Source organism: Elephantulus edwardii, unplaced genomic scaffold (assembly GCF_000299155.1).
Source record: "Elephantulus edwardii isolate Elephantulus edwardi_28Jun2011 unplaced genomic scaffold, EleEdw1.0 scaffold00050, whole genome shotgun sequence".
NCBI lineage: Eukaryota > Metazoa > Chordata > Mammalia > Macroscelidea > Macroscelididae > Elephantulus > Elephantulus edwardii.
The window spans coordinates 989,503-1,011,561 of record NW_006399800.1 but is presented as its reverse complement, the minus strand read 5'-3'; the positions used below and the strand labels follow the sequence as shown (position 1 = coordinate 1,011,561).

Here is a 22,059-nt window from a genome sequence, read left to right as displayed (position 1 = left end):
GTTGGCAGTGCAGTTCCTTACCACAAGGTCACCAGACCTCCCAGGAAGGGGAGTCCATGACTCATCTCTTGCCCTCAGGGCAGTTGCAGTTGAACTGCAGAGAAGAAACAGGTAGCTGTGAACAGTTTAGGATGATAATATGCCTGAGACCAGCTTCAGGGCCCAGCCAGAAGCTCCGGTCAGTTTTGGGCCCTGTGACCTGATGAAATCAGGGAGTAAAGAGTGTGACCAAGTCAGCCTCGCTGTCCCTGACAAAGCCAATGCCACTGAGTCCTCAAATAGGTTCCTTCTCATGGAGGCCCCCGTGTATGTCAGAACAGAACTGCATGTCATAGGGATTTTTTTTTTAATTTTCGTGTGCGTGTACCGTCAAATCAGATCTGACTGGTACAGGAGGAGATTGTCCCTCCTTCCCCGGCAGAGCATCTGGTGGATTCAAACCGTGTGCCTCTGGGATTGTAGTTGCAGCTCCTTGCCATTAGGCCACCAGAGCTCCCCGTCATAGGGATTTTGATGGCTGTGACTTTACAGCAAATAGATCTCTGTGCCTTCTCCCCACCCCCACCCCAAAGCTGGGTGGATTCCAACCACCAGCTAGTAGCCAAGTGAAAACTCTGCACCACCCGTGGGCTTAAGCCAGGCCCCCCCAGGATGTGCATAAGTAACTCACTCTTCAGAGCCACATAGCTACTGGGGTAAATGAGCAACAAGAAGATTGCTGCTTTGTAGAAAGCCAGGCTTTTTTAAAAAAAAAATTGAAATGACTGTTTGTCATGTGATGTTTTTCCCTGTTTCAAATACAGAAAGTGGAGAAAGGGTGATAGAGTCAGTAAGACTTGGATATGTTTGGACTTTTCCCCATGTGTGCAGTGATATCTTACGTAAAATGCCAGTCTGCTGAGTTGCAGGATTTCTCAGGCAGGTCTGTGCACTTCCTGAAACCTGAAGAAAGGGTGGAAAATTGGTATTTCCAGCTGCACAGCAGCATCTGAGAACAGTGACTGATGCGGTGTGGGCAGCATCAAGGCCCACCTATCTGGAAGGCTCACCTTGCCCTGTCTGGACCTTTAAGCTGCTGAGAGAGGGGCCTCCCTGTCTCCCCTGTGTTCGTGGTAGGGTGGTGAACAGGGCAGGTCTGTGTAGGCTAGAGGAAGAAGATGCTGCTCTTCCTAGTTGAGAATTCAGCAGCCCTGTGTGATGGGTCTTGGTTAAGATCATCAAGCCAAATCCTATGGTTACCCCTCAGACCGAGAAGAACATGCATTCAGACAAGGTAATGGGGTCAGGCCTTCTCTTCTGAAGGGTCAGAATTTCAGTCTGGGTTTATTCCTGCTTTGTTGCATGACTCCGTGCGTCTTGATGGTTGCATCCAATAGTTTGGTGCTCCAGACCAGTCATCTGCTATGAAATCTCACGGTTGTATCTTGCCTTACAGGTTCTCCAAACCTATCCCCAAATCCGATGTCCCCAGCACACAACAACCTGGGTGAGTATCTCCTGGTCTGTATCTTTGTAGTCCACTCTAGCAGCAGCCCTGGCTGGTGACTTGGGACTGGGAGGGGGGGAGGAAAGGAGTGTTTGCTGAAGGTAAAGCTCTCACCTGCTCCCCCCCTGGATTGGCTCAGCCCCTTGGGTGTCTGGTTACAGTGATTCTTGGGTCACTCACAGAATGGGGAAACCTGAGAACAGTGGTGGCAGGAAAGGCAACTGTGTGCTGGTTTATATTTCCCCTGGGTTCTGGTTAGACATGAGTGAATGAATAGCCCCCAAACCTTAATGCCCGAGAGAGGGTCTGTGGTCAGCCAAGCATTCGTGTGTGGTTTGATTGAAGGCCGTGAGCAGCTCAGCAGGATCCAGCCCCTAACTTTTGGAGACTTATTCTAGTTACACGCCTTTGGATTTTATCCAAGCACTTCATCTTAAGAATATGCCATTAAAAAAAATAATCGGGTAAAAGGAACTTTGAAAGGAGTTAATGTGCTCATGATCCTGCCACCCTATTTTCATTTGACCATATTCCTTCTGATGTTTTGTGTTGGAGATTGAACTATCTATCTAATCATTACATTCATAGTGTATATTTTTCTCATTGGTTTAATTTTTCCTCTTTACATGGTTTTGTGAGCACATTTCCATGGTTTTTATGTCATCATTTTGAAGTCCCCAGTGGTGCAAATGGCTTTCCCTGACTGCTAACCTGAAGGTTGGCTAGCTGGATGCAATGGGCAGCACTGCGGAAGAAAGGCCTGGTGACCTGCTCTCCTAAAGATGGTCACTAAGAAAACCTGATGGAGCTGCATTTCTACTGTGTAACACGTGAGGTTGCCATGAGTAAGAATCAACTGAGTTTGGTTTTTTGGTTTATTATTCTGAATTGTCTCATGGTGTACTGAAGAAGAAGGACTGTGATTTCTGTGGCCACCCTTCTATGATTGGAATTCAGGTCCGTTTTTCCGAGGGTCACTATTAGAATCCAGGAGCTACGATTCAAATCCACCAGATGCTCTGCTTTAGAAGGAGGGGCAATCTCCTCCTGTACTGGTCAAATCTGATTTGACGGCGCGCGCGCACGCGCGCACGCACACACACACACACACACACACACACACACACAGAGAATTCAGGAGCTTAGAATCCAGGTGTCCCTGAGTTTTCCCAGGTGGGAGGGGGTCTTGTCTCACTCATTCATGGCTTTGCTTATGAGCGTACCAAGGACTTAAAGCAAATGGTGTATCTGTTTAGCTTTTATGATGGGAAGGGCTTTTGGTTTTGGTTTTAAATGTTCTAATCTAGTAATTGTAGAAAATGTGCACTTGATTTAGTTTGAGCTTTTATTGCTGGGACTTAGTTTGTGGCTTAGGAAAGGAAATAGTTAATATCCAGGCTCGGTGAAAAAGAATGGATTGGACCAGCTTGTGCTCCCTTTTTATTTCCGGTCCCTGGCTGCCAGCATTAGATGAAGAAACTCATTATTTGGAATATTAGGAAGTGCTTGGAAACTGTCTAAAACCAGCTGACAAGTGGACAGTGTGAGATGTGACTTGAAGAGATCTGTTTTGGCATCTTGGCAAAATAACCATGTTGAGTCCTGGGCTTTGCAGGGGGAAGGTCACATTCCTGATGCAAAGGAACAGTTGGAGTTATTAAAAACAAACTCTGAGGCTAGAAGCAGTGTTAACACTTGAGAAATTAAAGGCCATGCTTGTGAACTTGACTCTGAGCTTTTGAGGTTGACTGGTTTAGGTTTAATTTCTGAGCTGCTTTACCCCACAGTGGTCAAGGCAACACTTTTAGTCATCAAACCTTAGAGCAAGCACTTGCCTTTGAAACCTTCGAGGTCAGCTTGGAGGCCGTGGCTTCTCCACCACGGTGATTCAAACTGAAAGTTGTCCAAGGGAGGCTGTGCTCTGAATTCCTCTCTAGACTGTATAGATGAGGATGGCAGGGTAGGTTTTTGAGTTTGAACTCAAGGCAGAGTCCCCATTTGGCACAGTTCTCTGTTCCTATAGCTTTGTCTTCGAGCTGCTTATCTTAGAGACAGAATTTTTAGGTGCTTAAAGGAACAGCTCCCAAGCCTGGTTTTCAGAGTGCATTTGCCACTTTGCCTTGAACTAGTTACAGGTCTACTGGGAAGATCTGAATCAAAGGATGAGTCAAGGATGTGTTTGGGGGCGAGTCAGTAATCGAGTCAAGGCTAGATGCTAAAGCTAACAGACCCCACTTCCTTTCTGCTTGCGAGCCCCACACACCCACCTACAGCTCATTCAAAACCATTGACTTCATCCCTGTCCAGAAAGTCAAATGGATTCCCCAGGGTCATAGTGATGATGCTGATGGCAAACAATTATTGAACACTCACCATTTACTGAGCACTGTATTATTCAGAGTGCTTCATGCCTTTCAACTCAATTACTCTTCATTGCAACCTGATAAGGTAGTTGGTTTTGTTGTTCATTGCTGTTGAGTCACTTCTGACTTATGGTGGCTCCATCTCTGCAGAATAGAACTGCTTCCTAGGGTTTTCAAAGTCATGACCTTTCAGAAGCAGCTCATCAGACCTGTCTTCCAAGGAGCCTTTAGGCAGGTTTGAACTGCCAGCCTTTCAGCTAGTAGTCAAGTGCTTAATTAACTGTATCACTCAGCCACCTTATAAGGTAGTGATAAGTTTAAAGTATTAATAAAAGTTTTCATATTGTTGTTGTAGTTGTTGATTGCCTTCGGGTCAAGCACAACTCATAGTGACCCTATGAACAAAAGGCCTGAAGCCCCTCTACAACTATCAACATTTATCAAAGTTCATGGAGTTTCCAGAGGCATATTGTTTAGGAAGTTTTCATATTACAAGCCAGAAAATCAAGGGCTGGACTGGTGAATTCTCATGTCCTGTGTCCCACAGGAAGTAGTGGAAGGAGCTGACATCAAACATTGGAGTCCAGAGCACTTGTTTCCACAGTGAGCATGACTCTGCTTTGTAGAGTTTAGACCAGCTCCTTGCTTTCTCACTTGGAAGAACAAGACTCAGAGAAAGGCATTTTGTTCATGTTTTAACAACATATAAAGGAGTCCTAGTGGTGTCATGGTTAAAGAGTTAACCTGTTTACCAAAAGGTGAGCAGTTCAAACCCATAAGCTGCCCCATGAGAGAAAGGAGAACAACAATCTGCTTCCATGAAGATTTAGTTTTTTAAACCCTCTAGAAGGTTTCACCCTAGAGAGGGTGAGGGCAGGCTGCTCCTTGGAGGCAAGGATTCTGAAGCTTCCTCTGACATACTTTGGACATGTTGCAAGGAGGAACCAGTCCTTGGAGTGGGATGTCATGATTGGGAGGGTGAAGGGACAGTGGAAGAGAGGAAGAACCTTAATGAGATAAATTGACTCAGTGACTGAGGTAATGGGCATAGGTGTGTCAGAGAAAATAAGGTTGGCTCAGGATAGAGCAGGGTTCAGAGCTGAGTCACAAGCAACTCAGTGGCACGTAACAACAACCGAATAGTCCTACTCAGTCCTGTAGGGTCACTGTGAATCCGAATTGATTCAGTGGCAGTGGTTTTGGGGTTTAGTTGGGAACAGATGTTAGATTGAGAACCTATACAGCGCCTGGGCAGGAGCCATGCTTGTGTGTCTCTTCCTTCCTCGTTCTTTCCCTACACACACCGCTGTGTGCTGGTCCAGGTGGAGGGAACTCAAGGAGAAACCACAGACCCTGCCATCAAGGTGCTTATGGACTTACTGGGACTGTAAATAACCGTTAAATAAGAAGTAGGAGTAGCTGATGTGCTTTGAAGCTACAGAGAGGAAGAAGCCATGGCCTTCCAGTAGGACACGCATCCCGGCTTCCTGGACAGCTCCTGTGTATTCATGCTTTCAGCCAGTGTGTGTGAGTTCCTGGCACATACTGATGCTGGGGGTGCAGAGCTAGGGGAGCACTTGGACATCTGTAACTGGGGAGTCTGGAGCTATCCACGTCCAACTGTGTTGCAGAGTGCTAGGTGTCAGGGGAGTAAACTCAGAGGAGGGAGGACCTACCATGCCAAAGAGGAAAGTTCTGCACGAGGGGAAGGGGAAGGCCTCAGAGAAGTTGTTCCCATCTGTGAGCTGGACCTTAGAGGACAAGTGGATATTGGGAGGTGGGGCTAGAGGGAAGGACTCTGGACATGGGAAGTATTGCTTAAAAGAGCAGGGCATGCTTTGGGGACAGCATTAAGCAGGCTGCAGAGCTGCAGTAAGATGTCAGAGGAAAACCTTAGAGAGTTTGCAAAGAGAGGAAGGAACTGAAGTTGGTCAGTGACGGACTGATGGGCAAGTGAAAGGTGAGGATGTGGAGGCAGTGGGGCAGATGTGGCCTTCACGTTCAGTGTGCCCCACACTGGTGAGTCAGCAATGGGTACACGGTGAGCTTGTCCTAGGAAAAGACCAGAGAGTTGCAAAAGGCAAAAACCACAGGACTGGGTTCCTTCTTTCATCTCCTTTCCACTTCAGGTATTTGCCCTGGAGCTCAGGTTTGAGAATGTCGAGCTTCCTGCTGCAATAAAACTCAGGAGTGGTGGGAAGGACCGGTGACTCAGGCGAGGCACCCCAAGTTTGTGGTTGAGACTCCACTGGATACCTGGCCTGAGGCAGCCTCTGGGGCATCCCTCAGGTTTTGTTTTGCAGGAAAAGGGATATGAGCAGGTATGTTCCTGTTATTACACATCGCCACTGGCTGAGTCACTTGGAATTTCCTAAGCAGTTCAGTCAGTGGGACTGGGGCAAGCAGAGGGGAAGGAGAGGAAAAAGATAGCGAGCTGGATCCTGCTAGGTGAGTAAATTGTTCCCTGCTGTAAAGTGAGGCATTTAGGGAGAGGCCTTGACTAAGGAAACTGAGGTGCCTGGGAGTGCCTGAGCAGAGCAGCAGCTGAGCTAGAGTTCCGAGAGATGTTGAATTTCCCAGAGTGCGTGGGGGCAGGTGGGGTTCTTCTGCCAGGAGAGAGAAGTGCACTGCAAGACTCCTCCCCGTTTCAGGTGTCTTCATGCTTCAAGGCTTCTTTTGCAAGACCTCTTCCGTCTCTAATCATCCGTAAGTTTGTGAAATCACTGGCCAGCATTTTAACAACAGGATGTCAGCGGCTGGCTGCCTACCTGTCTGTGAGAATCTAGCTCTTGGGATTTATCACTTGTGTTAGTGGCAGTAAATTGGCAACCAGAGCATGGGATTTTTTTTTAAAATTGAAATAATTTATTTTTTATTGTATTTTTTTTCTATTGGTTTACATACAAAGTTCATAAAATTCATATACATTGTTTTTTACACTGGATCTTTCCCCTTTCATTTACCCATCCCTCCCTCTACCCATCAAATTGTGTGACCCTATGACTAAGCCCCCCCCCCCACTTTGGATCTTCATACTCATTCTACAAAAATGGCCTTAGACAGTATTTGTCCTTATGAGACTGAGTTAGTTCATAATGCTCTTAAGTCCCTCCTATGTTAAGTAATTTACAAATTCATTTTTCCTGTGTGCTGCACTGTGTGCTGGGCTGTTTCCATGTTTTTATGTACAACTTTCTTACTTGAATCATAGCGATACAAGTTGGAATTAATCACCTGGATGCTGGGGACAGAGCTGGGTTAAGCCTCATGGGGAATGCACCCTCTGGTGCAGGAGAGCTAGGTCCACAGGTAGCTCAGATGCTCATGTAGCTGGGAGAAGGGTGCTCCCAGCCACATGAGCTGGATGGACCCTAAAGAATGAATAAACAACTGTGAGGGGTGATGGCATTCAGACTCAGGGAATAGCAAAGACAAAGATGTGGCAGCATGAAGGGACATGGAGATTGGAGTGTGGGGCTTGCAGCTGCCTTTTCCAGCCATGAAAAGCCCGGGCAATCCAGGCCTGATGTTTTGACCTTTAGCCGTAAGGTGCCAGAGCTCCTGGCCCTTGCCCAGTCCCTGCTTTTGATTTATAGTAGAAAGTTAATTCCCTCTCTTGCCTCCCCCTCCCCTTTTCCTTTACCGTATTTGGATCTCTTGCACATGTTTTTAATAGGCGTCCCTTAATCCAAGTGTTTCCTTCTGGGTTTTATTCTGTTTTCTTTTCCTTAAACAAAACAGAACGGCTATGCCAGCTTGGAACAAGACTCAAAACTGAAGCCAACCAATGTGTTAGGCTAGCAGGGGGCGTGCAGTGAGCTAGTACCCCACATCTCCAGAGTCTAGCTGCCAGCTCGGTGTTGGGGTCAGGGCTCCGGACAGCTGGACTGGAGTTTCTAAGACCTGAACACCTCTGCTGGAGGAGAAGAGATGAGCAGAGATGCACACGTCTGGCTGGGAGTAGGGCTGTTCATCGGGAAGGCCTTGAGCGCAGGCCTCCTCCACCCTGCTAGGTGTACTTCCTGGTTCGAGAAGTTAACGTTTGCATTCCAGGGACAGCACAGTTGCCCTCTCATGGGAGCCTTTTAGGTCTGCAGGTCAATTTTTAAAGCAAATGTATGTTGACTTGCTTCTGCATTTGTTGTAAAACTCTCAGAACCAGGGCCCTGGGGGGCCTGCTTGCTGGTGCAGGGCAGTTCTCACTCACTCTTTCTGGCCTTTTTGTCTGCCTTCTCTTCTCCTTCTTTTCCTTTTCTTCTTCTCCACTTCTCTTACCTCTTTTACCTTTCTTTCCCTTCACTTCCCCTCCTTCCTTTCCAAAACTTCCTCTGCTTTTTCTCTTCTCATCCTTCCCTTCCTTTTTTTTTGGGGGGGGGTGGGGGGTTGTTCTGAGAGAAAGAAGATAATTTAATGCCAAGACATGTTTTATTTCCCTTCAAAACTAGTAAGCATTGTCTGCCTACAAGCTAAGATTGTGTAACTAACATATGATGTTCCCCTTTTTGCCTTGCCTGCTAGGAAGCTCAGAGCCAAGCTGGGTGTTCTTTCAGTAGCTGTTAACTTCTCAGTTGCCCTGTTTATAGCCATGTCCTTTAGATAATCTTGAATTTTTTTCCTTTTTCTGTACTGACTCTGATGTACATAAGTTCTTAGGTAGAACAGAAATAAGGGCATACAAGCAGTTAAAAGGGAAACATACTGTTCAAGACAGAACTTAGAGACAGTATTTGTTTAGGTTTGTGGCTCCTCTTACAGAATTGCTGTGAGAAAGCAGCTGAGGGGTGGTTGGGAGGCAACAACAGGCAGGGCTGGCTTTCATTTGCTTCTAGAGGATAGTAAGTGAGCAGCTGTGGTGCTGCCCCGGGTCCTTTCAGCTCCTGAATGAAGACTGGCTCATATAAACAGAACTCAGAAACGGCAAACTTCAAACGTTGCCTTTGGCCTGACTACATAGCTCTTCCAAAATGCTATCTTCCTAATTATGTGTCAAGCTCCTGCGTCCAGAGTTTTCCACTGCCCTGGGATGTCTGACCAGTAGGTGTGTGTGAGTTGTAGCAATGCTTTAGATCAGGACCCCTATCTTCTTTGGAGTACTTCTTGGACCTAGGACCCCAAATGCTGTTCTCATTCCTGAGCCCACACCCTCTGAGAGAACAGCACGATGTTGCCTTCCTTGCACCCCTCCACCCCAGCCACCTACTGACTTTCTTTACTCTGATGTGTGGGCTGTGCCAGTATTCTTGGGAACCTAGCACTTGCTCCCGCCTGGACTAAGCCCAGGGGGTGCAGGGCAGGGTGTTATCATGTAGGGTTGAGGGTTCTTTGTTCTCTTTTACATATTGCAGAGGAAGGCAAGGGCAGGTCAGATCAGGCAAACCTGCTGTTGAAACTCATCTGTGCCAGAAACACAGTGACCCAGATGGCCTCATTTAGAGGTCTTCTAGGACAGAATAGTCATGATACAAGCTAGCAAGCTGAAGCTGGAGAGGGGACATTCCTGAGGGCACACTGCATGGTCAGCAGAGGCTGGGCTAGAACCTGGGCAGAGGTGTGGCCCAAGTTCAGTCACAATAACTGTTGGCCCTCATAACATTGCCTGGCCACGTTGAATGCTTGGACTGCACTTTGATTTCTTGGAATTTCTTTCTTTCTTTTTTTTAAAGTTTCCAAAGCAACCCTGCTGAAATGTTAGTGACCACATTGTTTAGAATATAGCTTATCTCATTGGAATGTTGGAGCTTTGAGCAGAGCCAGAGCTGGACATGGCTAACATGGCTCAGTCTACCCTCAGGGCCAAGGCAGAGGCCAGGTTGACCTTGTCCTTGGTCTCCCCTCCCTCCCATTAAGTAGCTGAGATTTCTGCCCTCATCACCATCTTCGCTTGCAATGGACAAAGGGGGATGCAGAACATCTGTCTCTTCAGATGGAAGTTGACATAGGAACAGGATGTTCTCAAGTTCAGATAGTCAAGGTTATTAATCATTGTGGTTAACACCTCTTACTGAGTGCTAGATACGTGTCTTGCATTGTTCTAAGTACTTTACATAAATGATCTCTACCCGCAAACAGCCCAGGTGGTTGAAGATGACTCCCCACACTGCTGGTGGTGTGAAGAGGAAAGTGGAAGCTGAAGCTCAGAGAGTTTAACTGATTTTCACATAGTCCCACAGCTCACTGAGTGCCAAGGCTGAGATTAAACTGTGGCCCATCTGATTTGAAAGCCTGTGCCTGGTGACTTGGAGGGAGGTTGCTCTCTGCTGTGGGCCCCTGGGTTTTTGTTCTCTTGCCTCTTATGAGATTCCTGGAAGTTTTGAGAGCTATTTTTGGTTGTCCTGTCTTTGAGGGGTTGTTACTGGCATCTAGCACCTGCTGAACTTCCTGCGATGCACAGAACAGCCCCTGCAGCAACAATGGGACATTTCCTGTAGGAGAGTTTGTAATACTGTTGTAATTCTTAGGTGCCTTTGAGTTGATTACAACTCACAGCAGCCCTTTGAACAACAGATCTGAACCTCGCCCTGTCCTCCCACCATTCTCATGATCTCTGTCCTGCTCAAGTTCATTGCAGTCATCACTGTGTCAGTCTGTCTCATTGAAGATCTTCTTTCTCCTCCCCTCTACCTTTCCTAGCATAATGTCTCTCTCCAAATATTGATTCCTCCTAAAAATGTGCTCAAAATAAGTGAGACAGAGTTTCACCATCCTTGCCTCTAAGGAGCACTCAGATTGCACTTCCTCTGAGAAAGGCATGTGTGTTCATGGGATGTTCTGTACCCTTCACCAATATCACAGCTCAAAGACAGCAGTTCTTCTGTCATCCTTATTCATTGTCCAGCCTTCAGATGATAGGAAGCAATTGAAAAGACCGTGGCTTGGATCAGATGACCTAAAACAGCATCTGAAAACACTTGGGCAGGGGATAGTGTTTCTGATAAAAGACATGGGTGTGGGTTCGGTCTGCAGGCAGACCTTGCCTGGTGAGCATGTGGATTCACAGACGTTGAGCACACATTGGATCCCGCTGAGCTAGCCCAGCCTTTCTTCTTTGTACTGCCAAGTCAGTCGTCCACTCTTCACACCCCACGTCACAGAGTAGAACTTCCCCATGGAATTTTCTAGGCTGTAATCTTTACATAGGGAAGCACATCACCACCTTTTTCTCCCGTGCAGAGATGCTGCTTCTCCCAAGCACACTTGTGCTTCCAGGATTTTCTCTTTCTTTACAAACATGGAAATGGCAATTCAGCAGGCTTAGAGGTTTGCCTCAAAACCATGGAGAGTTGAATGCTAAGAAGTCCTTTTGAAGACAGATTAGTATGTGTTACTTCGGAGACCTTGAATGAGTGGCCGAACGTGATCTATGTAGAAGGTGTGGCCTGCTTCACAAGGGGGACACCCCAAGGCATCCAGTGCATTTGTCTGGGAATTTTTGGTGCCTGGCCCATTCAAACCAGTTTCAGTCCTTATCAAAGTTAGGCAAGGTAAGAATGAGCCGTGGTAATCTAAAAATAAGTTAATTCAGTGGCTCTTGGGAATACATAAAGTGGCAAGGGTCCAGCATTTTCTAAACACACACGAGAACCTTGTCCCATTTGGCTGTGTAAGTTGTTTTCCTGAAAGGTACAGAGGTCATGGATTATGAATGCCCTTGAAGAGATGGACTAACAGTTTCCAAGCATCCAGGAGTCCCATCTAGGGAACAGGGGTCAGGGTGACCCACTAATCCCAGCACCTGACCTGTCTCCACAGACCTGCAGCCAGTCACCTACTGCGAGCCGGCCTTCTGGTGCTCCATCTCCTACTATGAGCTGAACCAGCGTGTCGGGGAGACCTTCCACGCCTCGCAGCCATCCATGACCGTGGATGGCTTCACCGACCCATCCAACTCGGAGCGCTTCTGCCTCGGGCTGCTGTCCAATGTCAACAGGAATGCTGCAGTGGAGCTCACAAGGAGACATATCGGTAGGGGAGCCCTGCCTCCCTCCCTTTCCCTTCCACCCAAAACCCCAGTGTTACCTCTGCCAGAAAGCAAGCCCCGCCTACCCCGCTCCCAGCCTTGGAGGAGCTATGTCGCCTACTGGAAATTAAGAAGGGAACTCACTGCCTGGCCCACACCCAAATTCCATGCTACCCTTTTTGGGGCCAGGCGTATGAGGTTTATGATGTTCAGTCTTTCCTACTCAAAGATGTGAACTCTGAAGGTTTGGAGGCCACAGAGGGAGACACTTGACTTAATAGGACAAGAGAGAGAAATCTATGAGAAAGATAACATATATAACTTTTTTCGTAAAAATACATGTAAAGTACACATAGGCTAATGGGTACATATTTATGCTGGGAAAATTAGAAAAGATGGAAAGACAAGGTTAACCCAACTTGGGCTTTCTGCACTAAAGATCACTTTGTTGAGTGAGGGAAACTGAAGCTCTGCTGTCTGTGGATCATTTGGGTTACATTGTGCATCACTCTGAAGTTATGGTGCTGATCATCTTGTCACGGAATTAGAGAATGTCAGAACTTAGGAAGGCTGTAGAGCTAGTGTGATGCACCTGGGCTGGGGCCCCCAGCATTGACAAAGGGCTCCGGGGTGAGCCCTAGAGCTGGACAGGGCAGCACAGGGGCCTCTGCCCCACTAAAACCAGAGCACTCCTGTTCTTATGGAAGGAGGGAATTTATAATTAAAAAGAGAAACTTCTCGGGAAGATTGGTTGAGGCTGACACACTCCTTTTTCTAGGAAATAGCCTGATTCCCAGAGGGCTACAGAGGCTACACATTACATTAGGATGAAACTACTCCAGGCCCCCAATCTGCATCCTTCCTACATGCCTCTATATTTTTACTTTAAAAGGATGCTAATTTTGAGTGGTGTATTTACTATTTTTATACTATTCCATATTTTCAAATAATCTCTCAAAATAAGTTCAAAAGGAACTTTCCTGTATCTTGGTCTGGGTCCTCCATGGCCCCATCTCTGCCTCCTGTACTCGACTGAGATGATGAAGGCAGGGCCCTCTCTGTGGACATGGATCCCCAGTGCTCTGCATATCCCTGAGATCCCCAGTGCTCTGCATATCCCTGAGATGCCAAGTGCCTTGGACCCAAAATGGGGAAGTTAGTGAGTCTGGGAAGCTGGGGAGGAAGCATCACATGGTTTCCGTCCCACTGGCCTTCGGGCCTGTGTTGTCTGGCTCCCTTCTCCAGCCCGAGGAGCCTCTGCCCTGGGAGCAGGAATGGGACATTCCCTGCAGGAGAAGGGAACATCCCCTGGCTAAGCAGAGAGCTCATTGTCCGAGTGTTTATATAACTGTTCGGATTACAGAACCAATTTAAAAATAATTCCTGTCCATCTGGGGTGAATTTAAGAGATGAAGAGAAAGGAAATAGCATAAACCTATGGAATGTTTTTTTAAAAAAATGCATTGTGGGAGAAGAGAAGAGAGGCTAGCATTAAGCTGTCCCTGCCATGACTGACTCCCAGAGACTGATGACTCAGGTTTACGGAATGTATCTCTGAATCTTGCAGTGGGAAAGGGTCTTGTAATGGGAGTTGTTGTTGTTGTTGAGTACCGCTGAGTCAAGATAAACTCTTAGCTGAGCCTCTAGCAGGTTTTCAGAGGCAGTAGGTCACATGGGAGGAGATTGCCCATCCTTCTCCCACATAGTAGGAGTACCAGCAACATCAGCAACCTTGGTGGTCGTGAAAGCATCAACAGTGATGGTGACTGCCATATTGTCGGCCTGAAGGTAACCAGACTGGTTTTCTGTGTGCCTTAGTATCTCACTCTGCATCCCCTGCTGCTGCTGGTGCTAATACTTACAAGGCATTTATTGTGCCATGGCCCATAGAGAGTTGTGCTGCTAACTCAATGGCCTCTTTTCTCTAGTGGTTTGAATCCACCTGTGGAGAAACTAGGACCATCTCTTCCCGTGTGATTTACAACCTTTAAAATCCAGTGGAGGCTTAGCTGTACGTGTCAGCTCTAACTTGACAGCTGTGAGTTTGAGTTTCAATGACCCTGAGTGGTAGATCGTACAATAAAACTTGAGAAAGTCACAACCTCTATAAGGTGGAAACTTAAAAAGGGGAACTCAAGTATGTTCTATGAAATAAGAGCTGGAAAAGCGGCGAGCTCTGGTGGTCTAGTGGCAAGAAGCTGCACTGCAATCTCAGATGTACACAGTTCGAATCCACCAGATGCTCTGCTGGAGAAGGAGGAACAATCTCCTCCTGTGTGACGGTACACACAAAAAAAGTAATGAAATGAAATGAAATAAAAATTTAAAAAAGAATAATAAAAAAAAAAGAGCTGGAAAAGCTAGGTAAAACTTCACCCTATCAAAGGCAAAAAACTTGTGATACCAAGGAAATCTGGTGTTCCTGTTGAGTTCTGGCTCACATGGTTATTACTATTTGGTGTGTATTTTATGATTGAGGAAGCTGAGGCTGACAGGGTGAATAACTTGACTGAAAGAGTTCTGGTGGTTCAGTGGTTAAAACACTCAGCTGCCAACCAGAAAGTCAGCAGTTCAAACCTACCAGATATGCTTCATAGGAGAAAGATGGGCAATCTCCTTCCATAAAGATTTGTAGCCTTGGAAATGCTACAGGATAGTTATAATAGTTACACTCTGTCCTCCAGGGCCACTATCCCTCAGAATTGACTGGAAGAGGGTTTTTTTTTCATTGTGGTTTTTTTGTTTGGTTTTTTTCCCCCCATTTATTTAGTCTCATGACTCATCAGTGGCTGAGGTTCTTACTGAATCTGCCTCAGTGTGATCTCTTTTCTCTTGTCATCAGTCTCCTCAGTGCTGGGAATCCAGCCTTACCTGTCACCTGTTTGTGGGTTTTAAGCACTGACCTCATGAGGTTGGTAAAGCAGCTACCAGTTGGAGCATCGCTGCTGTTTGGCCTCCCTTTGCCAGCCTCAGGTGGTCTCTGGGTCCTTGTATATGGGTAGAGATGCCCTGACCCCTCCTAATCTGAATCTCTGTAGGGAGAGGCGTGAGGCTCTACTACATCGGAGGGGAAGTCTTTGCGGAGTGCCTCAGTGACAGTGCTATTTTTGTCCAGTCTCCGAACTGTAACCAGCGCTATGGCTGGCACCCGGCCACCGTCTGCAAGATTCCACCAGGTAATGCCGTTTCCCCCTCCAAACACACCCTGCACCTCCTTCCCCCACAGTGTTTGCCTTGGAGACATTTCATCCTTCTGACCTTTTCTCCTCGTCAGGTTGACACCTGGAGGTAGATTGGTTGTGTTTTCTCTGTGCCTAACTATATCTCAACTCTGCTTTCCCTGAGCCCCCAGGGAGCAGGTGCGGCATCTAACAGATAAGCGTTTAACCAGCAGATATCATGCTCACTGCCTTGTGTCTGTAGCTGCGGGAACGTTATAGCTTCATTCATTCACTCATTCATTCATTACGCAGCAGGCATGTCATCTTAGACCTTATAGGCCAGTAAAGACATTACATTCCTTAAAGACATGGTGACTTAACACTAGGGAGGGATACTAAGCACCACAGGTAGGGCTATTTGGGGTTCAATAAAGGGAGGGCACATTTAGCTGTAAGGCTGTAGGAAAAAACAAAACTTAGGGGCACTGGGTCATAATTGTCTCTCTGAGAGGTCCAGAGGAAGTAAGAACAGCATAACCCTCACCGCACCAGAGCAGAAAGCAGATAAAAGAGCCTGTAGACCAGCCCCGTGGTTCCTCTAGAAACACACCAACAGTAGGAGATTCTTTTATTCATTGCTGACACAGACTCACAGTTATGGTACCCAGAGTGGAGTTTATTAGAGAAAGAGTTTGGTGAGTAAGAGAGGCAAAAATAATTTGCTGAATGCAAACCCAAGTTTTAGCCAAGCATGCTCAAGGCACAATTCCTCTATTAGTCCAGACTCTGGTTTCAGTTCAGCAGCCAAATCCAAATCATCCGTCAAAGTTTGCCTCAAAGTAGTTATAACCAAATCATCTAGCAAGGTTTGCCTCAGAGCAGTTATAAGTTAGCTTCTCCTTCAAACATCCAGGAAGAACAGCCAAATCTTTAACTGTGGCCAGCACAAATGCAAGAAGCCTCAGGTCATACCTTGCCACTATTTGTCCACTGCAGTGCCACAGTCTCTCCACCACCAGGGACACGCTCTCACCATTGCCTTGCATGTCTCAAGTCTTGCTGCTCAGTGTGGGAAGCACTCTTTGGCTTATCCTAGTCCCAGAGCTGTTGGTGATTTGCAAGGCCATGCTGATTTGCAAAACCATGTGTCTGCAGTTCAGGTAGCTGGAGACCAGAGGTGCCTAACTAAGGGCTAAAAAAAGCTAACAAGTTGGCTAATACCACAGCATTTGAACCTTGATGGGTGGGTAGATTTGATGCACAGGATGATGGAGGGGTGGGAACAATGGTGATGAAATATAGGCAGAGGGGACAGAGGTCAGGGTGAGCATCTCATTGTGACCAGAGAGAAAAACAATTATGCTTTGTTTGCAGAGCATAATGAATGGGTATGAGAAAATTTGAGTTTTGTTCTGGAGAGTCACTGAATCCTACCTGTATTTTAAGAATGTGTATCCGGCTCAGTGGTTTGGACAGGCAGGGTGTGGCCAGTGTCATGCTGTTGCCCTTGTCGCGTGGCCCTCTCCTGTCAGCAAAGTAGCAGATCACAGAGAAGGGGTAGGCTTTTAAACTGAGTGAAGTCCGAAATGATACAGTACCCCACGCTTCTGGGTCCTGGTCACAGGGTTGCATTTACATCTTTGCTCTTACTCAGTCTTCTCTGTGCTGCCTGCACAACTTAAGAGACAGGTTCAGAGGGGTGAAGGTATGTGCCCAAGGACACATAAAAGTGGATTCGTTGCCTAGGACTGTGATAACAAAGTACCACAAAGTGGGTGGCCTCTGAGAACAAAAAGGAATTCTCTTTCTGTTCAGGAGGCAAGAAGCCAAAAACCAATGTGTTGGCCAGGCCACCCTCTCTGTGGACTCCAGGGGCAGATCCTGTTTATCTCAGCTACTGGCAGCTCCAGGTGTTTCTTGGCATACAGCTACATCTTCCCATGGCCGTCTTCTCCTCTGAGGTTAACTGATAACCGCTTCAAAGAGCCTATTTCTAAACAAGGTCACTCTGCCCAGGCAGAAGGAGTATGGCTTCACCCTATCTTTTAAATTTGATAAATCAATCTCTTAACAGCTGCAGCAGCTGAGCCAGAGCGGGCTGTGGCTGACTAGCAGACAAGTGAGTCCAGTGCTCCTCAGCCTCTGGGCTCTGCTGGACATCAGAACCCCACTTGGCCCTGCTCCTCCTCCCTCACCCTTGGAGAAAGCAAGAGGAAGTGCCTTCACATTCTTGGCATTCTGCCCACTCTCTTCCCCATCCCCATTATTTCCCACTGAGGACTGGGTTTGCTGAGGTGTTGTTTCTGAATCACAGAATGTCAGAGTCCTGAGGACACCCACCCCCAAGTACAGTCCCTCATATTGCAGAAGACTCAGACGGAGGAGAAAGGACCCATCTCAGGTCCACACAGCAGATGGGGAAGGAGCCCACAGTTGGCTCATTAACCAGCCTCACCTCAGCTCACCTTTGGGGCATTTCCGGCATGTGCTTTTGTCTTTATAGTTTCTGGCTGACCAATTCCTGGCACTCAGGCCGTTAAAATTCAAACAAGAGGGGTTATTTTAAACCTTATTTCTGCCTGTCTTGAGTTTTACTGTGTGGAGAAAGAGGCACACACCTTCATTTGCCATGAATGTCACCCTGACCCAGGAGGCCCGAATCTCTGGCTCCCTCTTGGCCCAGCACAAACTCATTAGAGGATTCTGGGTGCAAGAGACCAGGGACCCTGTGATAAGTAGCTTCTTGAAGTCATCTGTGGAGAGCTATCCATTGGCTTTTCTTGTTGATTGTCCCAGCAGACCTCCATCCCCATATGTCAGCCATACTCTGAACCACACAGGCACCCCGGCCTGGCCACCTTGTCTCTATTTCCTGAGTGCTGCTTTGACTCCTTTGGTTCAGGGTGGGGTTCACTTCTGTAAACCATCTCTCTTGTGCTCTATCACCCACCCTTCCTTCTTTCTTGCCGGCTTTCCCTAGAGCTGTGAGGCTGGGAATCTGCAGGCCAGCATTTAATTCTCCCCTCACAGCTGCATCTGCCCAGTGAGGTGGTGAGGCATGAGCTGGACTGTTACTAGCATGGTGCTAGGTGTGGAGTGCCATTTCAACCCTGTGACCTGTGCCTTTCTAGGTGATCTTAGGGATCACCTTAGCTAGGAGAAAAGCAACAGATGATAATCCTTTCCATTCCCATAAAAGCCTAACGGGTAAAGAGTTTCACTGCTAACCCAAAGGCAGGCATTTCAAGTCTACCACCTGCATGTTCCATGGGAGAAAAATGGGCAGTCTTTTTCTCTCATGATACTTATAGACTATAAAATCCTGCTAGAAAGTCAGCTATGAGTCAGTTCCAGCTCAGTGGCATTGAGTTAGTTATCCCTACAAACACTGTTTTGGATTTATTTCTTTCTAACTTTTATGACAGACTGGGTAAAAATATAAGAGAACAATATAATTTTTCCATTCAACATTCATAGCCATTTTGTTTCAAGACATTGGTCTCACTCACAGGTGCTGGTTTTGTTTTGTTTTGTTTTTGTCAGGATGCAACCTGAAGATCTTCAACAACCAGGAGTTTGCTGCCCTCCTAGCTCAGTCTGTCAACCAGGGCTTCGAGGCCGTGTACCAGCTGACACGCATGTGCACCATCCGCATGAGCTTCGTCAAGGGCTGGGGGGCAGAGTACAGGTCAGTTTGGAGCTATGTGGTCAGGGCTATTCATGGTGTTGTGGGGACCAGGAATCCCAGGACCAGGGAGAGGCCACAGCCAGGCAAGCTTAGAGGGCCAAGGTGGCGCTCAGGTGATGAGGAAGCCGACCAGACAATGTTCATCCAGCACCTCCCAGTCCAGAAAGTCCTTTAAACATACACGTCTCATGTCATCCTCCTAACAACCCTGAGAGGGAAGGTGGCCATCGTGAAGGCCATCAGTAGTGGACAAGCAGAGCCTCAGACTTTATGCTGGCCTTCTCACCCCTGTCTTCACTTGGAGCAGAAGGTGTTAACTTGACCATTCCCAGAAAGTTAAGTCTTCATCTTATTGTCCCTTCCCTTCCTCAGAGGCTCCGTTTCAGACTTGTGGATTCTGAGGATCTAGGATAGTAAAGCTGAAAGGCAAGGCGAGAGAGGAGGTGATCTGAGTAGTCATAAATAAAGATGCCTAGATACTTAGCTTACTTGCCCAGGAAAAGGGAAAAAAAAATTCCAGAATTTTTGAGACTGGTTTCAAACATAGCCCTTAGCCCAGCCAGGGGGCCACCTGGCCTGGTCTGGTCTGCTCTGTGGAAGGCTTTTGTTGGGTTACTCTGGTTCTGGTTTATAGAATCGTGTTCCTTTTCTTAATACACAAGCAAGAGAGGCAGGTCCCTGCCCACCTCCCCCACTTGCCTCTCTCCGCCCCCACTCCCCACCAGCTGCCGAGGCACAGGGACCCACACGGCAGCTGGAGCCAGCGCCTCGCGAGTAACTCTCCCTTTCGCTTCATTTTTCCAGATGTTTGGAATCCATTTTGTTTTGCAGTCATTCTGCACCCAGGCCAAACCCATTTCAGTTTTGGCTCTGGGCCACCGTTTATAATGAAATCCAGATGAGCATGACTTATGGAAAGTCAGATTCTCATTAGAGGATTTTGCTCCGTAAAATCCTTCTCTTCCATTTACCCTATTTCAGCTGCTGTTCCTTTGTGTCTGCCCCGTCGTGCCAGGGAACATAACACCTGGGTGTCTGGGGTCTTTTTCAGACTCAGGGTTAGCGATTGACTGGGCCAGCCAAGTAGTTGGACCTCAGGAGGACACACAGCCCAATTAGAATGGCCCGTGGAGATTAGCTCAGGCCCAAAGGTCTCGCCAAGGAAATGTTTTAGCCAACCTTCTAGCCTAGGCTATGGTTTAAATCACTTAGGGATCATGAGTAAAAGGTTAGGGGGGGAAAAAGTAAAAAGAAATTATATATATATATATATAAAGTATTTAAAGATAGACTTAAATGGGAAAGATCAAGAGAAGGGTCTATTTGCCCTTATATCTTGATGGACCATGCGCGGTCCCTCAGGCACCCCATATCCATGGGCCAGGCCAGCAGGTCCCTTTTAAACACGCTGTACTGAGCAGATGTGTAGGTCAAGTGAGGAGGGTGGTGCCCTTGGACAGCTTCCTGGGCCTGGTGTAGCCTTGTAGCCCTTCAGCTCCTGGGAACTTGAGTGCTGGGAGAGGCTCCCTGATGGCCGAAGGCTGTCCTTGGGGATCCTTACTACCATGTAGGACACATTGCCAGCACACCCTGTCCCGGGTGGCCCACCCTGCCGCTGCCTGGCAGTGCTGCACGGCAGCCTAACTGGTAGGTGCGGCCCCTTCCCAGAAGTCTTGCCCTTCTCCTGTCTCCTGGGCCAAGAAGAGTAAGGTTTCAGCGCCGCTCTCTGTGAGGTGGCCGACAGCAGGGCGCAAGGCCCGGGCCTCTCACCTCCTGCTGGCACTGGCCCTCCAGCTACAGCAGATAGCCTCTGCTCAGTGGGAGCCCTTGGGAACGCGCCTGCGGGCTGCGTCACCCACCAGCCTGGACTTAGACGAAGTGCTTTGGGGAAAAGAAACGTGTGGCGTGCCTTGGTTTTTTCCAGTAATTGTTCCATGGCTCGCTCTGCTTGTAAGATTTTCCAAAATAAGGCCATAGATGGGAATTGTATCAGCACATTGGAAACCAACTACATGAGGGCTCTCTTGGTGCTTTTTTAAAGCACGCGTCCCAAACCTCTCAATCAGACCGACAGGCACCATTGTGGCCTAGTGGCCTAGTAGCAAGAAGCTGTGCTGTAATCCTGAAGGCACACAGTTCAAGGCCACCAGCTGCTCTGTAGGAGAAGGATGGACAAATCTCCTCCCTTGTGATTAACTGCCTCTGAAAACCGGCCAGAGGGTCAGCTATTGGTCTGTTCCAACTCTACACAACAATAGGGCTTGGGTCCAGGTCTAGAGATAAAAGAAGTACAGGTGCCATCTGGTAACCAAAGAGGCCTGGCCCAAGTATATGGGGTGTTGGAGCACCTTGGAGTTCACCATTCATGTTTAACTCTTCAAGAGTCTCCTTCACTACTTTCTTCTCAAGATTATGGGGTGTTGGAGCACCTTGGAGTTCACCATTCATGTTTAACTCTTCAGGAGTCTCCTTTACTACTTTCTTCTCAAGATTTCCTGAAAGCCTTCTCAGGTTGGAGGAGTTTGGCTTGGCAGTTTAAGCTAGGATAACCAGTGAGGTGTAATAAAGTTTCTGATTTTGAGAGGAAACAGGCGACCAGAGCAGAAAATGGTATAATGTGCTCCTTTCTATGTTTTAAAGTCCCATCTCCCCCTTTTTCTTTTAGGAGACAGACAGTGACCAGTACCCCCTGCTGGATTGAGCTGCACCTCAATGGTCCTTTGCAATGGCTTGACAAGGTCCTAACCCAGATGGGCTCCCCAAGCATCCGCTGTTCCAGCGTGTCCTAGAGACCTTGTGCCTGAAGAGGGAGGGTGGCAAGAAGTGGCCGTGGAGAAAGCCAGAACTCTGCTTAACCCACTGTTGTCAAGAAGACATTTCTCTCCCTCAACCCAAGTGGCACCAGCTTGTTTTCCAAAATGCAAAGGCAAACCCAGAGAAGGATTTTACGAACAGCTGTATCTGCTGAACCAATTTGCCCTTTGGCTCTCAGTTTGAAAGACAAGAAGTGGCTTCGGCTCTGGTGGCTTGAGCAAACAGGTAGTATTTCACCGCCTGCCCCTGCCTCCAGTCGGCTTATTTTTCAGTGATGGTGATCTGAGATGCCACCAGCCAACAGGAAGTGTCCCTCTGGCCAGGGCTGGAGTGTGGAAATTTCCTTGGAAGGGATTCCTAGGTAGGGAAACTCCTACATAGGCATGAGCAGACCTCCTGTCCGACTCTCTTGCAGTTTTGACAAACACCACTTCAGCCAAGCCCACTCCAGCAAGCTCTGTGCCTCCTAAGCTGGATTGACTTGGGGTGGGAGGCGTTCTTGTATCTCCCTCTTCACCACCCCAGCCCACACCGGGGGAGGTCAGTGAATGTGTTCAGTAGAACAGGAACAAGGGGACAGTGGGGAAAGT

General features: G+C 47.6%; 1 protein-coding gene across 1 annotated transcript in view; it reads left to right on the top strand.

The window, feature by feature from the left end:
• SMAD3 (SMAD family member 3) overlaps nucleotides 1–21,776 on the top strand; it is a 147,863-nt gene extending 126,087 nt beyond the window's left edge. Inside the window, exons 5-9 of the mRNA XM_006886630.1 lie at nucleotides 1,436–1,486; nucleotides 11,599–11,811; nucleotides 14,845–14,982; nucleotides 18,511–18,655; nucleotides 21,321–21,776. Of these exons, the coding sequence (XP_006886692.1) occupies nucleotides 1,436–1,486; nucleotides 11,599–11,811; nucleotides 14,845–14,982; nucleotides 18,511–18,655; nucleotides 21,321–21,444 (671 nt within the window). The 3' untranslated portion in view covers nucleotides 21,445–21,776. The remainder of the gene's footprint in view (nucleotides 1–1,435; nucleotides 1,487–11,598; nucleotides 11,812–14,844; nucleotides 14,983–18,510; nucleotides 18,656–21,320) is intronic.
• Nucleotides 21,777–22,059: the final 283 nt, after the last annotated feature.